The sequence below is a fragment of the Conger conger genome, chromosome 17 (assembly GCF_963514075.1).
Source record: "Conger conger chromosome 17, fConCon1.1, whole genome shotgun sequence".
NCBI classification, from domain to species: domain Eukaryota; kingdom Metazoa; phylum Chordata; class Actinopteri; order Anguilliformes; family Congridae; genus Conger; species Conger conger.
In genome coordinates this window covers 21,019,788-21,037,386 of record NC_083776.1, presented here as the reverse complement: position 1 = coordinate 21,037,386, position 17,599 = coordinate 21,019,788, and the positions used below count along the sequence as shown (strand labels likewise).

Below are 17,599 nucleotides of genomic sequence, written 5' to 3'. Positions count from 1 at the left end.
TATGTGTGTCCCATGCATGGAAATCATTTATTTCGGTGAGAAAATGTATTCCTTATCTTAATACATCCTCAAGTGTAGTGCACAATGTATTACTAATGTATTATTCAAGATGCTGCAACGACTCACATAATGTATTTCCATATTACAAGATTGTACCTTTTTGCATTAAGCACTTTATTAGGTATTTATTAGACTTATTTCTGAGACTTATTAAGTCTTGTGCTGCTGTAGCCTACTCACTTAGAGGTTTGGTATATTGTGTTTGGAGATGCTCTTCTGCATACCACTGTTGAAATACGTGGTCATTTGCGTTACTATCACCTTCCTGTCAGCTTCAACCAGACTGCCCTTCTCCTCTGACCTCTCTCATTAACAACATGTTTCTGCCCCAGAACTGCTGCTCACTGGATGTTTTTTGTTTATCGTACAATTCTCTGCAAACTCGAGAGACTGTTGTGCAGGAAAATCCCAGGAGATCAGCAGTTACAGAAATACTCAAACCAGCCTGTCTAGCAGCAACAATCATGCCATGGTCAAAATCACTGAGATCATTATTTTCCCCATTCTGATGGTTGATGTGAACATTAACTGAAGCTCCTGACCTGCAACTGCACGATTTTATGCACTGCTGCTACATGATTGGCTGGTTAGATAACCACATGGATAAGTGTACAGGTGTTCCTAGTAAAGTTCTCAGTGAGTGTATATGCATTATGCCTTATACACTTCATGTATTGATAATGTAGAAAATGATTGCAGTTGGTCCAGAAAACGTAAGTTTAACGTTTAAAAGCGTACAGTGTTCCTCACCTCTGTAGGGTATGATGGTGCAGCTCACTTTGTGGTTGGTGTGCTTTCATCCTCCTGCATTTTATCAGTTTACCATTTAGAAGGGAGGATGGCTTTGAAGGTTCAAAGCCTTTGGGTCAGTCTATGCCAATTTATTTTCAAAAGCCTGTTTATACACATGGCAGCCGTTTTTAAAAACAGAATTGTTCTCTCTCCTGGCAAATGCAGTTCTCTGTGGGCCTGTATTGCAGACCTGGGTCAAATACGTAATTGTTTTGGATTTAAATACTTTCTATATATACTGAGCATACTGGTGCATTGGAACCTATTAAATACTCTCAAGGTTAAGCACAGATATGTAATTGAATCCAAAGCAACTGCCTATTTGACACAGGGCTGCTGCATTGCACCATGCCATCAAATCAGTCCAAACTCCTGAACAGTATACTGACCACTTCAAACATTCACTCACAAATGCAATACGCAGGACTGACAGCTCACAATTTAAGTGTTGCGTACAATATATCCCATTGTCAAGAGATTCAACATACCGAGGGGTTTTCTTATTCTTAAATGTCTTAAAGTTTCAATAAAATAAAAAATAAAAAGCCCATGTTGGTACAGTGTATAATGTCCGGGGATTTTCTATCAGCCAATCAGATTTAGTATAGAACAGGTCAATAAAGTGCACAATAAGTAAACACGACTGAGTGATGCAACTAATGTCTTCCTCTTAGCAATGGGTAAGGATGTGACAGATCTCATTCCTTTTATCAAGGGAGATGGAGCTTGTTACTGTAGCTTGTTGCTAGTCAGCAGTGCCACAGCCAAATCTATGACAATTAATTTATCTGAAAGCAAGACAAATATAAAAGTGTGATCCACAGCGCATCTAAAAACAAGGTCTGCTTATCACCTGTCTGTGATAAAACAAAGCACAAAATATGCTTGTCATACCTTTTTTCACCTGATATTGTTTTCTCACAAATGTATAGAGGGTAATATTACTGAGTTTGTGCTTTGCAATTTCAAAAAGAGAAATCAGATCCTACATGGTGGCAGAGTCAATGACTCCAGTCAAGGCTCTGAACAAATTGATGATATCATCACATTTCCCAATTGTTACTGCATCTTGCACAACCATTTTTGGGTTGCATGGTCCCTATTTCACCCAATACCCATCTATTGATAAGATACTCTGACACTACTGCACTGGCATAAATAATAAATCAATTTTCTCAGCATAGCTTTAACTGCTCACCCCATTCCCTAAAAATGCTACCAGCAAAGAAATAGCACCAATTTTCTGATAAAAACATATTTCGACCCTGCAAAAGAAAACACTTTGAACACACTGGTAGTCAACTTAAAAAAATACCACAAAGAACAAAACCTTCATTTTCAAGCATGTTACATTGTGAAAAGGTTTGTGGGGTAGATAAGTTAGAGCGCAATAAATTGAAGTGTTTCTCTTGCAAAAATAAGTGGTGAAATCTAATATAATTTTACAGATGGAAAAAGCATGCGTTTTAGTCGTTTTTAAAGGCCACTTGCTCTCTAGAGTGCATAGCCTCCATGTTTCAGGCACGGTTTCAGTCCGTTTTTAAACATGTGCATTCGTTATTACACGTGTTATCCAACTTATTACTCACTAGTCACCAGCCCCACACACATATCCTCACATAATTAATGAGACTGAAAAGTTAGAGAAAATGCTACACACAACCTAAAAACTTTCTTCATCGTTTCATGCTTCATTTAAACTTGCTGATAATTAAACAGCCTCTTCCACAAAAGGGGATCACAACCAAGCTAAATTAAAGAATTCCAAGACTGCGAAATTCAAGGTCTGGCTTACCAAATTATACCCAAAACGTTAACTTGAGTGTATTTTTATTTAAAGGGGACATACGATGGTCCTACAAAATATAGGCTATGTCATGTACAGTATACTGTATGTGCTTGGTTGAACACAAGCATGTCCCAATATCCTAGTGCTTGACAACACTCACAATGAAGATGTAATCTCATACAGAGCTAGGGGTGGATTCGACATCACAGATAGATTTCATACCGCAAATAAATATTTCCAACTCATGTCTCAGAGTACCTTATACTCTGTGAAAACATTGTGTATCCGTCTTCAAATAGACTATTCTGTCACCTTGACAACTCAATGACAAAGAATTCTCCAGAAGCTAGTGCAAGGTAAAGACAATTTCAAAACAAGAACACGAGAATTACCTGTACATTGAGTAATGAGCCAAGAAACATGATGAATAGAAAGATTTTTCTGTGATAATTCTGGACTGGATTGGCTAAATCAAGTGAATATCTTAATCTTGCAATGAAGAATCCTGAAATATAAAATGACTTTTACATTTTCATAATTAGTTTTATTATTTTAGTAAAACTGGCATTGGGAATTTTGTTCACCTTCAAATAATGAGTCATACATTATAAATCTGTATGTGTGGGAGGGAATTTATACAGGCACATTTGAACATCACTTTTTAAAGGGACTTTGCATTTGAGATAGCTGTAGCACTTAAAATGTTACGGAGCATAAACATGATATCTGCCAGTGTACTGAACCTTTGTGTTAATGTACTTTCAGTGGCTATACTCACTTCAAGTTACATTACATTTTATTTAGCAGACACTTTTATCCAAAGCGACGTAAAAAAACAATGTACATCAAGGCCATAGTACAAACAACCAAACAGGTTAGATAAGGTACAATTCAATTCAATATATGATTGGTTGTAAGGCCATTAACATAAGTCCACACGGTAGACAGGCCAAGTCTATATCTACCATACAAAGACTACCATCAACAAGTTCAGTCAAGACAGTGGGCTGATACCTAATGGCATATATGTATGACCTTGGAGGTTTAAGTTTGTTTTGAATACTTAATGTTTGCTAGCTAACTATGCATGCGTCAAACAAAAATAATGTTTCACTATGAACACGAGACGGTTCATTAGCTGATGCAAGACAACATTCCGTATTTGCTGCGTTATATAAGTATCTAAAGAAACAAGAAGGCAAAACAACAAATGAAGCATCAGCTGGATACCCAGCATAACATGAATAACACATCACTGCCAGAAAATGGATAAATCATCACATAACCCCACTACAATGCCGACTCAATGGACAGGCAATAAGAACTGCATCGCCTGCTGCATGTACAAAATGAAAAATTAATGGGTGATTTCATTTCGCGAAGATAAAAATAGAAGTGCATGACAAATGATTATTCTCAGTCTGCTCTAGCTGTGAATCTACAAATTGAAATAGGTAGAAGCATAGCCAGTACCTAATCCTTGCTTGCCTAGGAAGAATTGTTACCTGATGTTATTTGACAAACTAATTCCCAAAAGCTTAAACAGACACATTCAGACTGAGGCTGAGGCAGTTATTAACCTGGAAACTTACAGCTTCCTTTTTTATTTATTTATCCAGAAGTGCATTTCTTTCCCACAACTCATACGCTGAAGCACGTAGGCCAGGAGAGCTGAATAAGCACTGTAAACGTTATTTCGTATTATAATGCTGCTACAATTAGCATAAGGTTTGTCCCCAGTTGTAACCTTCCAAGCTGCTTATCTGAACACATGGCCACCTATTTAAAGCAGAGCGGCCCTGGGTGAGTGAGTAAAGACCCTGGTAGCCACTGAATTCAGGTCAAAGATGCGGGGGTTCCTTAAATCTCCGGGGGCCTGGAGGAATCTTGTTAAAGCCTTCGATTTACAACTCCTTTTGTAAATGCAAATCACCTCCTTTCCTCTGCCGCACACTGCTCCTTAAAGGCGAGCAGTCCTCCGGGGAGTTACGCGAGGTCACCGCTCGCCTCACAAACAACACCGCCGTGGCAATGTTTAGACGCAGCATCTCAGCTTGAAAGCAGGACTCGCCACTTTAGCAGAATGTTTCTTATCTCAGTAAATTGCTCAGAGGAAGTGCAGCAATTAAGGATGCAGAAAATCGAGCTCAGTCAGCAGGCATCTCAATAGCGTACCCTCCCCTGGAGAATTTGGGTCTGGACCTGCGGCAGGCGGTGGATTGACTCACCTCTCAGGGCAGGGAGCAGGGAACGGTCCTTCCTGTCGTCACACTTGTTGCACTCGCTGAAGTAGAGCAGCAGGAAGACGTCCAGGAGCACCCACACCAGAGAGGTGGTCAGCACCACCTTGCAGTAGACGAACCGCCGCATGCTTGCCCGCTAGCCCGCCCGGGGGTCAGCCCTTTCTCCCCTGACGGAGAGGGATTCCAGCGGAGAGGAGAGGAAGAGACGGAGCGATGGAGCATGAGGAAGGAGCGGAAGTCATCCCACTGAAGAGAAAGACAGAACGGCAGAAACACACAGGGTCAAAACTGACGACTCTTTCTTTTCCAACACAATTGGACAGAAATTGTTGTGCACTTATTGAATGTAATGCGAAATGAAACGCATACAGGCCTGGAGCTGTTTAAAATGTGGATCACACATTGAGTCACACATTGGTTTCTACAAAGCGAGACGAGATCAGCTTGTGACTGACAAGCTGTCTTTGCTAGTCTGATAGGTGAAAGCTTAACAGTGCTTGTAATTCCATTCCAGAACTCAAGGACATGGTAGAGAGAATAATTATGTTAAAAAGAAATGGTAAGCATACCTTCTTACTGCTATGTACTATTATGTTGAATGTTCTGCAGCATATCTGTTTGTCAGAATGTCAGTGATGTAGCACACCAGAGCGAAAGACACCAGAAAGATCCAGGAAAGGCAATAGTCCATCATGGATGACCAGACAACGACAATAACAACCCCCGATGCAGGTATGCACTGTAAGCTGAACCGAGAAGACCAAAGTCCAACACACATGCACCGTGCTCACCCAAACTTTGGATCATTGATTAAACTGAACACTCACTGCCTATAAGAGAGAAACCCACAGACCAGCAGGTAGACTTCGGCAGACAGAGTCTCCGGGGCCCTGTGCATCAGAATAAATGATTCTGAACCTATGCTTGCCTTGTGTTTTTCATTCTTCTTGCTCTTTCGATTCCTGATCCACATCCCACTACATCCGTCTTCACACGGGTAGTTACCACTCTAGGACATCAAATGGGCGAGTGTCTGCAATCTGCACCAGAACCAGATGCTATCTGACAGTCAGCAAAAATGATTCCAACATTAGCTGGGCAGGTGTACTATGCTGTTGGAGTAAGGGGAAAGGGGGAGGGGGGTAGCAAAAGGGTTTGTAAATTAAACAATACTTAGTTGACAGCCAACAAACTAAAAAAAAACTGTTCAATCAATACTGTGATAACAAAACATTGACCATGTTGCCTGCAAATCCCACACAATATCACTGGAGACAGCAAGCTATCAATAACACGAGCCTACAGAAAGAGCAAGCCATTAGGCAATTGCAGCTCATAATTAATCAAATCTATGTATTCACTCAACCTGAATCAAGTGTATCATTTTCTCCCTCGTTTGTGCTAGCCCTTATGCAACAATGAAAGCAGATGTACAGCACATTCATAAACACAGACACCAAGCCTTGATTCTGTCCACATTAACTAAGAGCGAATATATATTGAACCGAAGTCTTAATCGGGGAAGAGGTGTGTTTCTCAAAACAGGGATACAGAGTTTGGAAATACATTTCCTGTGATAAAAAACTTGGATCATCCATTAGAAAAATTGATTTCAGCCCACGCAGAATAGGCCGATATGCTGCAGACAGACAACATCATTTTAATGAAATAAAGAATTTGTCCATGAGTAATAAGGCCCATTAGTGCTTAATGTCATTTTTATTGACAGCACTTAAAAGCTAAACTCGGAAAAGGGCAGGAGTAAATCGCATTTTTGACCCAAATCATATAAATCACAGCCTTGGCACAGACAGCTGACACCTTACTTATCGTAAGGTCAATGGCTCTAAACCAATCAGACCTGGCTTTAGTCCTGGTGAGTGAACAATCTAACGCTAGGTTGCACTGAAGAGAGTGTGTGAGTGTAGCAGGGTCAGCTCGGCTAGTTCGCTAGTAAGCACGGTGAAATGCGCCGAAGGCTCGTAGCAGGTTACCACGACAACGCTCCATGATGACATAACCCTCAAATTCAAAAAGAACATCGTTGCCCTTGGCTAGGGGCGATTTCATCTTTAGCTGACTGGTAACGCGTTTGTCCAACAAATATTCGGACAAGTGAGAGGCCGGGGTTCAAATCCGGGGCAAAAATCTCTCTCTCGTTACATTTGTATCAATTAAGCTTTGCATAACACCTGACAAGTTCCATAAGCTGACTACAGTATGTTTCACTGGCAATAATAGTAATTTGGTCTGAAAAACAGCTGAAACTCTTGAACATGTCTAATGCACTTAGTTGCTGTAACATGATTGGCCGATTAGATATTGTCATTAAGAAGCTGGTGTGCTGGTGTACAGGTCTACCTAAAAGTGTTCACCGAGTGTACATACGGCTGATGTCGGGCTTGCATTTTTCAGCACCCTACAAAAGCTGCAGCCGACTGACTGTTGTGCCCCCAAAGCCTCCTGAGCTTCCCAGGAAGAGCTGTGAGAATCTCATCTCCTTATCGTTCTCTCCCAGCATCCTGTGCTCTCTCTGCCCCGCCCCTCCGCTCCCCGGGCCCCGGTCCATCAGAGCCCACGTTGCGTCCGCTGGGGGGCCATCCCTTATCTCACTCCAGAGCAGCAGAGGTACCAGTTCACGTTCGGGCGTGGGGCCGCAATGCTCCGAAGAGCCGTTTTCGTTTCAACATACTTTACAGCCACGACGGCAACAAACGCTCCTACTCATAAAAGCACACAGACGCACAAACGGGCACACAGAAACATGGACAGAACACACACACAGCTGCGTGTATACCTATGCGATATGACATTTCCGACAAACTGCAACAGCTGTACGTTGAATTTCAATAAAGGCATGCTATTGACAGCTAGACCTGAGCTTGTAACCCTGCTGTACCTGGCATACGTCTGGCACGCCATATTGGGTATGGTACAGTACACAGTGGTAGGGCTGCACTGTGCCTTTTCCAAAGTGCTTTAGCAGAGTTCCTCTCATCCGTTCTTCACAGGCAGCAGAACTGGCGACAGATGGTTTAGGAAGTGTCCCAAGCTCAGGAATTCCTTTCATCATTCTGGATGAAGCTGTTCTGCGTGCGACTGCAAATACTTGTCCAACACAGCCACAGATGACAGCTACACAGCCGTGCACTCCTGGCGTCTATACACTCGATTCTTGCCATCTAAAGTGAAATGTATAAAGAACTGTAGTAACTTCACAAAAGACTGCATAAGTCAATTAACAGCCACTTTATTGACGCGCTCCATTAACTTAGCACACCCAAGTACTTAAATAAAATGAAAGTTAATCTAGCTAACTTGCTTAATGTTAGCATTAACGACCACATTATGTCAGTGATGTACACACTTTCCTAAATCATTTAATTGTTTTGTGGTATTTAAAGTTTCATAGGTGCTCCGAACATATTAAAAGCTTGGAGCACCATCGCTACCAAATAAAAGTGCTAAGTTAGCAGTCAGTACCGACTGAAATGACAGTCAGGAATGGTCACCTTAATTTAAGCCATGGTGAAATGTAGGTTGGCCATTAAAAGTAAAAATTTCCATTCGCTGCAGTTGCACACCAGGGACAGGGGTTCGATTCTCGGTCCTGCCAAAAGCCAAGTTTGGCCGGCTCACGTGGAGCAGCAATAATTGGCTCGCTGCTCCAGAGGGAGGGACTTGGCAGGGTTAGTAGATAGCCGCACAAACAAGCACCTCGGGCGCCTCGGAATCACGGTTACAGCTTGGGAGGCGAGACGGCTTGAAGAAGGCGTGTCGCTCTCCCGTAGGCCGCCGAGGGACGGGGTGTGGGCGGTGTATCTAATACTAGCTCTAATTGAATCAGACGGGGTCCAATTGGCTACCAAATTGGGAGAAAAAAGGGGAAAAAATCGGATAAAAATAATAATAAATAAATAAATAAATAAAAGAATTTCCAGCCTTCAGAGAAACTGATGAAAAATAAAGTTCAGATAACCTGAACAACTGAGTTTGAATTCTTGCCAGCTCATCCCAGCACATGAAAAGCAAAATGCATTCTGTTGACAGTGCTTTGATCTGCTACATGTCCAGCTGGACCACCTGTCACTCACACAGACGGCTGGAGTCCTAAAAAAGCAGCAGTCATTTCCGGTTTAGTATCGCAGATCTCACCAATTTATCTTTTTAAGCTACCTGCCACGTTTTCTGCAGCATGTTTTCTGGAGGGTTTAGTGGCACCTATTGCGCCCCATGCAGTGCGCACAGACTGCCCTGAAATGGATCAACCATCTGCACAGGTGAATATTTCCTGTCTGTTGAGCAGCACAGCACAAGTATGCTTTGTCTCATAACAATCAGGAATTAGAAGAAACACACGTGTCTTTGCCATCAAGGCCTCATAGGCAAAATACACTATTACAATGTGCTCACTTTTTTGCTTGCCTTCATTTATGTTATACAGAGCATGCAGGCTCCAGTCAATCGGACCCAATGAGTCGTACAGCAAACACCTTTTGTGACTCATCAGTCTTTCCCACCTCTTCATAACTTTTAATAATGTTGTTTTTAATAAACTTTTAAGTTTTGATTGAATCTCACCTAGCCAAAAGGAAAATATGATAATGTCGATGTCCATATAAAATATTCTCCGATAGGCTGTGCCAAATTGTCATATCTGACATTGACAATAGCAACATTGCCAGAAATGAGTTTGGAGTGCAATAAAATATCCAGAATTTACAAGTTATATTATGGCATAATATATTCGTCTAGCTATTTATGACAACAACTGACTGTGTAACGTGTATACCGTGTATTTCTTCTGGGGAAATTGAAAGAAAATAACCAACTAGGGAACCAGGAACGGGAAAACAGGGGAACTACAAGAGCGAAGAAGTGACGATAAGGATTTAAAAGCCTGATCCTCATTAACCCTCTCTTTCCATGGATCACTGTGACGCCAGTCAGGAGAACACCAGGGCATAGCCTCAGTGAGTGTGTCACAGGCGTCAAATCCAATTTAGGGTGCAGATGACAAACACCGGCAGGACCTCATTAGCAATCTGTCTGTCAAAGCGTCCCAGGTGAGGCACAGTCACCATGCATGAGCAATAACAGTTTCAACAGCAAGAGCATAGGCTACACTGATGCTCTTAGTCCATATTAGGCACCTCTTCCTGTGTGATCCTGTGTGCCAGCGTTTCCGGTCCTCCACTTTCCTCCGGGAGTATCTTTTTGCCCTTAAGGCTCTAATCAACTATGATGATTAACTAACCCACTCTGAATTTTAAAACAAAACAAAAACAATGTTAACATTGACACAATTGGATACAGCCACAGCAACTATGGCCAATATTCACTCAACATTCAACATTAACTTGATAATTAGATACGTGTGTTTAATGTTTTCTTCATGAACACAGTTTTGTGAGTTCAGCAAGATGACATGAAAATTGCATATGTAAATTGAATTAATTCTTTATTGAATGTAGCCCTATGCCCACTACAATTACAACAATATCTTACTCCCAGTTTTCAATGGACCATTCATGTTGGAAAAATTTAATTAAATTCATACATTGACTGCTTAAATAACAGAGGCTAAATGAGCAACATGCTTTAGCAAAAACGCCCTCAATACACTATGAGGTGTTCCAAGCAATTCTGAGTTGTAGAATGTGATGGGCTATATCCCATTGACCTTTAGAGTTGCAATAAATGGCTTTTGTGTATCCAAATAGTTTTAATAATAAAGCCACTCTTGATGCTTTCCACTGTATTTTGTGTCATCTGACAGTAGAGACAAGAGATCAATACCTTCATCACTGCAGATTTGCAGCTTTGTCGGTCTCCAATGGCAACTACAGTGATGGCTTTATGAATGCTAGCATTTAAAAAATGTCTACAGCCGTTTTAAAAAGACGATCAATTTAATTCAAGGGCCATCTTTAAATATAACTGCCGATAAGAGACAATGACGAAATAGAATTTAGAAAATGCACGTCCCAAATAGTTATTGGGGTAAAATATCAGACTGAATACCGTCTTCATTCAAAGTTACCGAAGCATGATAAAATAGTGCAGAAACTTCAATGGTCTTGCAAAAGCGTTCGATATTTTCATTTTCCATACATAATAATACGTAACAAAACAAGGAGCATTTAGCCAACAGCAAAAGTGAAAGAATGTGCGAATGGTAGGTTACTGTAGATAATGAACATTTCTGCCATACGATGGATCATACAGCTTTTAGTATGACTTTACATAAGACAGAACTAAGAAGTCTTCAATACTTACTGGAAAATGGTAGCTAACTGAGAAAACGATGCTTTGCTATAGTCTTTCTTGTCAACAACGTGTTGCATGAGTTTAAAACAATTACACCAATCTCCATTAAGAACTTAAGAAATAAATGTCTAAGATTTAGCTAGTTTGAAATTCCGCGTGTTGTTATTGTAATGATAGCGCTGCGGGGATATCTTGACGTCTCTTAGGGGTGCAGAAAATCACGTTCGTCTGAGATCATCTGATATTTATTTCGGGGCACCGCCGTTCTCGCATAGCATATTTCCAACGCGCATTAAATATAAGGAGGAATCATAATGTCATTGTAATCAACTGTCTTTTGAAACGCATAAAATATTACGACTTGACTTCACGCACACTTGAATTCTGACAGTACATAACGGGAACAGCAAGCTATCCTGGTGCAGTCTAACATGATTCCGCAACGCTTCGTTGTTCATTTACGAGCGTGTGATTGGTTGTAATCTATGGCAATCACCACGTGCTCGCCTACCAGTTTAGCAAAGACGTCTGGTAAATGTATTTCTTTGAGAATTTTCGACGTATGGAAAAGTAGCCTACTGTTTAGGTGGCAAGATGTGTAACCGAATGAATCATTTAATAATCAGTTGTCTATAAATTAATTTACAAATGTAATGATCTCTTTTATGTACCGAAAGAGCTCCACCGTGTTGAATTTCTTATTGTGACGTCAGACCATTGACGTCATTTGAATTTGGTCTCACCTTTTCCAGACATATTTGCCATGTCACAATTATGTCATGGGGGCTTCCGCTATTCGAAAATGCATTCCAGAGCTCAGTGTTTTACACTGGACCCTTCATTGACGTGAATAATGCAGTGTCCAAGAAATATCCACTGGGAGTTCTATTATAATTATAGATGTATTGAAATAAAAAAATGAAAAAATAAAAAAATAAATAATCTTCGCATAGAAAGAAAAGTTTATCATGGATCTGTGGTCATAACACACTGTATGGTAAGTGCTGTGGTTTGTTTCCCACAATATAATTCATCCCTGCAAATTCATACCCCTACATTTTATAGTGATTTTTATAATATACAACTTATAATGATTCATAATCCATCCATCCATCCATTATCTGAACCCGCTTATCCTGATCAGGGTCGCAGGGGGGCTGGAGCCTATCCCAGCATACATTGGGCGAAAGGCAGGAATACACCCTGGACAGGTCGCCAGTCCATCGCAGGGCACACACACCATTCACTCACACACTCATACCTACGGGCAATTTAGACTCTCCAATCAGCCTAACGTGCATGTCTTTGGACTGTGGGAGGAAACCGGAGTACCCGGAGGAAACCCACGCAGACACGGGGAGAACATGCAAACTCCGCACAGAGAGGCCCCGGCCGACGGGGATTCGAACCCAGGACCTCCTTGCTGTGAGGCGGCAGTGCTACCCACTGCACCATCCGTGCCGCCCATGATTCATAATGAGATAATAATTATTTCTCTCCAAAAAGTGGACCGTGAACCTGAAGAATGGCAAAATGGATATAAGCATAACATACAGTCAACAGTATCCCATTAAGCATCAGCTTGCATCATTAATAATGAGACTTTTTTATATATATATATATATATATATATATATATATATATATATATATATATATATATATATATATATATATATATATATATATATATATATATATATATATATATATATATATATATATATATATATATATATATATATATATATATATATATATATATATATATATATATATTATTTGTGCACATGGATTCACCAATGAATGTCTGTATATTAACTGATAGCCAAAATTCATGTTGATGCTCTTGTGAACATATTGTCATTATGAGACGAATCTCCCATTACAAAACAATATATAAAATATTCAAAATGTGCATTAATATCATGATATTTAAGACGTGCATTAATATTTAAGACAAACTTTCTCACAATAATGCCCTTAATGGGTATAAATAAACATGTTTTGGATGTCTATTCACCAGAGCAGTGTTAGACTATTCATTGCAAAACTATTCAGCAGTGGGTATGTTTATATTAGCTGGTTATCAATGTGCTTGACAGATTTCAGATGTTGTACAATTGCTAAAACTATCAATAAAAGGACATCAGTGATTTGATGCATTAGATAGGCACTGACATTAGGAGTTTTGGGAGAGGACAAGATAAACAATTTGATGACTGCCTCTTAAATAAATGTACAATATATGCATTGTTCAAGTTCCCATAATTTGTTGATATACAATATTGATATATCGTAGAATTAAGATATTGACGTTTTTTGATGTTCTAAAATACTGCATTAAGTACCTGAAACATAATAAGGCTAAACTTGTCAACGTCAGTCAGTACAGAATAGTGCGTTTGTCAGTGCATGCAACAGCTAGATGAATAGAATAACATTGCGCTTGCGTGCGAAGTGCTCTGTGTGCCAAAGAGCATGTTTCTGTAAGAGGAGCAATGCTGCCACCTGCTGCGCATAATAGAATAAAATTTGACTAAACGAGGAGTCGGCATCCCTGGTCCTGGACAGCGGCAGGCCAATTCAGACCCAAGAAACAAGATGAGATGAGTTAACTATGTAATCAACTGCTTTCATTGATCAATAAAGTGCTGAGTAACAACGAGAGCGCACCCTGCAGCTCTCCAGGACCTGGATTGCTGAACCCTGGACTAAACAGTTATGCGAGGAACATTTTGCTTGAACAACCTGGAAGCAATGCTTTAAAGCAGGGCGGCCCAACCTTGTTCCTGGAGACCGAGCATCCGGTAGTCACTCGCTGTGTGTTAGTTTTTGTTTTCGCCTTAATAATATCAACAACCAATTCAAACCCAAGAAACCAAGTAAGGTGATTTAACTGCGTAATTAACTGCTTTAATTGATCAATTAAGTGCTGAGTCACAAAAAATCCTGCACACCCTGCTGCTCTCCAGGACCACTGCTGTAAAGCTTTCAACATGAGTACCGGGGTATTTTTTTCGGTGACAGCTTACAAAAGAAAATACTGCAATACTTTTAAGTTTATTTCAGTTTAAAATTTAAATAACATTTATCAACAATGTATCGACACACTTTACAAATCAAGGGGTAAAAATAAGAAAAAAGTCCAGGGGTCAGAAAGTAAAAGTCCTGCCATCTGTTTCTTCCACCCATGAACTCGCCCGCTGATTTCACTAATTACTTCTAACTTCCAAATCTAGGTGATTATAACAAAAGACTGGGGAGGACTTTCATGTTTTAAAACTCGGCTGTAAGCAGGCGTTGGCTGCGTAGCCTAATGGATAAGGCGTCTGACTTCGGATCAGAAGATTGAGGGTTCGAGTCCCTTCGTGGTCGTGTTTTTACCGCACACGTAACATCGGAATGTTTGCGTCTGAAGTTATTCCGTTGTAGTTTTGCTCTGCTTCTTAATTTTTGGCACTGAATTATTTTTTGATGGAAGGACAGTGTACAACGGAAAGCGTTGGTCAGCACCCCGGTCTTTGAATCCAGTGCTACAACTAGCTCTGTAAGTTTCAATTCATAATTAATAATGACTATACCAGGAGTTTGACTTTATTTTAGGATTGGAGGGATTAGAACTGTGCGACGAATCTAATTTTACATTGTATGTCGACATTCTGGGTAATCTAGTGAATAGAACATAATGGGTAGACACTGTAGTTAGTTTTATATATTACAAAACATATATTTTATACAGGGCTTTATGTTGTGTGGATTGAAAAGACGTATTATCTTCAAACGACAGGACAAAATCAGAGACCTTCCTCTGACGAAATGTTGCCTAATAACTGACCAACTGTGGAGTTGCTGAATGTATCATACGAGATTGTGCGCAGAGGGGCGCTGTTTACAGGGATTCTTGCCACTTAAAAACAAAATTCAGTCTCCTCTTTCTTGAAATGGTTTCACCCAACCAGGTATATTAGCCACTTGTTTCCAGAGAAGCGGCATTGACTGTTGCCTCTTTGCATGAACTGGGGATCGCCTCGCATCTAAATTGCCAAAAGAAAGGAAAGAAAAAGCCTGCTCAATATTGGCATATTATCTGATTTTTCCCCACTTGCTACAAAGTATAAAGTTTTTTTTCAGCACTGTAATGTGGAGTCCGTAAAATCTGTTTCAACGTTTTGCAAAACTGCAAAAGTAAGGGCCACTTGTTTTAAGCGTGTCGTCTCTGCACTGAAAGTTAGAAGAAATGAATTCTACAGCGTTCAATCAATCAGACAGTGGACTCTTTTCCAACAGAACTGATGGGATTTTGAAATGTTGCAACTTCTCGTCTGTAGTGACAGATAACGGTTTTGTTGCTACAGCGCCGGATGAGAGGAGCCTCTTCATCATGAGAGTTGTGCAAATAGCGGTCATGTGCGTGCTCTCGCTGACCGTGGTCTTCGGAATTTTCTTTTTAGGGTGTAATCTTCTCATTAAATCTGAGGGGATGATCAACTTTTTGGTTACGGACAGGAGACCATCGAAAGAGGTGGAGGCTGTCATTGTGGGTGCATATTAACAGAAGCCACATCGGAAGACGGACAAATGCTACAATGCCTTTTCCATGACTGTAGCACCTGTGTGAACAAGTTTGCAAACAAGGATAGATTATGGTCAGTAATTGACACAAAGATAGGTCATCTGCTCTGTTTTCCTGTTTACAAAACTGGACAATGTTTCGATGGGACCACTGGGGACCACTTTTCCATGTCGCCAAAGCGTATCCACAAAGAATGTATATAACCACTTTTCAAATTTGGACACATGAACATGAACTCCGAGACGTAATTTTAATTATTAAACATCTGTTGGTTTCAGTGAGCATAACAGAAGTCAATTGAAATGGAAAACTGAAGTATTTTAATGCGTTCCACCATCTAAACTATTGGTTCGCGGAAGTAATTTATACTGTTTGTAGGCTACTGGCGTACAGTTTGCAATACCCTGTTTAGTATCATGTATGCAGGAGCACTGCCGTTTTTTAGCCTTTGTCAAATATGATTTAGGCTACCTACTGCCAGAATTATTGAAATGTAATGAACAAAGTAATGTATGTTGTCAGGTTTAATAAATGCATTGGGAATTAGTCATGTTGTTCATTTGTTTGCATTGTTTATTAGTTCTTCTTTTTCTTCTTGGTGGTGGTAATGTTTTTATTTCCTATTCCTCGTGATAGTAATATATGTTTCATCATTCATTGTTGTAAACCACTTTACATGGGTCCTTGTGAATATTTAGAGGCTCAGCACATCAAAAATGGAGGAAAAAACATTAGAATGCACATTTCTGGATTTCTTATTTTTTGCACAAATACACATAGTACTCAAATGAGGCTCATATACAAACATATTGCATTCATAGGAATTGTCAATAGGTTCTCTTTATAATTCATAACTGTCACATGTCCAGGTCATTTTATCACTGGGTCCTTTATCAAGCGTCACTTTAAATAATTTCTGAATCTGTGTATTATTCAGCAGGTATGAAGTTTAATTAATCCTTTATAAAAATAAAATAAAAATTCTTAATGGCAAAACACAGCATAGATTAGTGCAACTATTTATTATGGAAACCCAAGAGACCCGTCTGCAAATTCATTGCTTTTATCATAGTAATCCAATCAAATCATTGCTGAGCACAATATTTTCCAGCTGGCTGAAGGATTCTGGGAGGTCAGGGATTAGTGCAGCCCAAAGGTCTCATGCATTTTCATCCCAAGATTTTATGTTAACTTTTTTAATTCCTCCACTATCGAGCAGATCACATCTTAACACTTGCCATTTCAAATAAGTGTGTTACATCCATGGATAACTCAATATACGTACATCCTTACAGCCTAAATTATTTCCCCCTGATACACACTTGAGAAAACATCTGAACTGCACACACATTTGTATGTTTGTGTTTGCATGTTTGTATCTGCATGCATGCTTATATGTGTGCATATGTACACATGTATGTTTATATGTATGGCACACAGGGTCTCAAATAAGACAGCAGTATATATTAAAAAACAGTATAGTGTAAATCCAATTGCATGACATATTTTTGAGATCACATAGAGGAGGGCCCTTTTTTACCTAAAAAAACGGCAAATATAGTATGTGTCGGTTTGTTATATGTATCACTGATATGCATTTTAAAAAAATTCAAGTCATTTCCTTTTCCCTTTGAGGGTACAATACCGATGTGTGTATCAGCGACCTTTCCCCTGTAGAGCCAAAACCTTTGTATAACTCTGATGTGGTTTGCATGTGGAAGAATGAGACTCTGGTACAATCTGCTTGTCCAATTTCACACCTGTGTGCTCTGCTGAGGGTTACATTGTCTCCTGGTACGTCAGTCATTCTAAAATGGTTTCCGTGATCCTGGCAGTTGGAATCTGCAAAGTTTGAGCCGAGCGAGAGTA

The 17,599-nt window shown here is 39.9% G+C and overlaps 1 protein-coding gene and 1 non-coding gene across 3 annotated transcripts in view; one reads left to right on the top strand and one right to left on the bottom strand.

Moving 5' to 3' along the window:
* Positions 1-11,557, bottom strand: part of galnt13 (UDP-N-acetyl-alpha-D-galactosamine:polypeptide N-acetylgalactosaminyltransferase 13) — a 39,074-nt gene extending 27,517 nt beyond the window's left edge. Inside the window, exons 1-3 of one of the 2 annotated variants that reach the window (XM_061226538.1) lie at positions 11,164-11,557; positions 10,038-10,146; positions 4,870-5,130 (exon numbers count right to left, since the gene is read on the bottom strand). In XM_061226538.1, coding sequence (XP_061082522.1) covers positions 4,870-5,011 — 142 coding nt within the window. In that variant the 5' untranslated portion in view covers positions 5,012-5,130; positions 10,038-10,146; positions 11,164-11,557. The remainder of the gene's footprint in view (positions 1-4,869; positions 5,131-10,037; positions 10,147-11,163) is intronic. The other variant, XM_061226537.1, reaches the window with a different exon arrangement.
* Positions 11,558-14,459: 2,902 nt separating this feature from the next.
* On the top strand, positions 14,460-14,532 carry trnar-ucg (transfer RNA arginine (anticodon UCG)). Its single transcript has one exon. It is a non-coding gene; the product is annotated as a tRNA-Arg (tRNA).
* Positions 14,533-17,599: the final 3,067 nt, after the last annotated feature.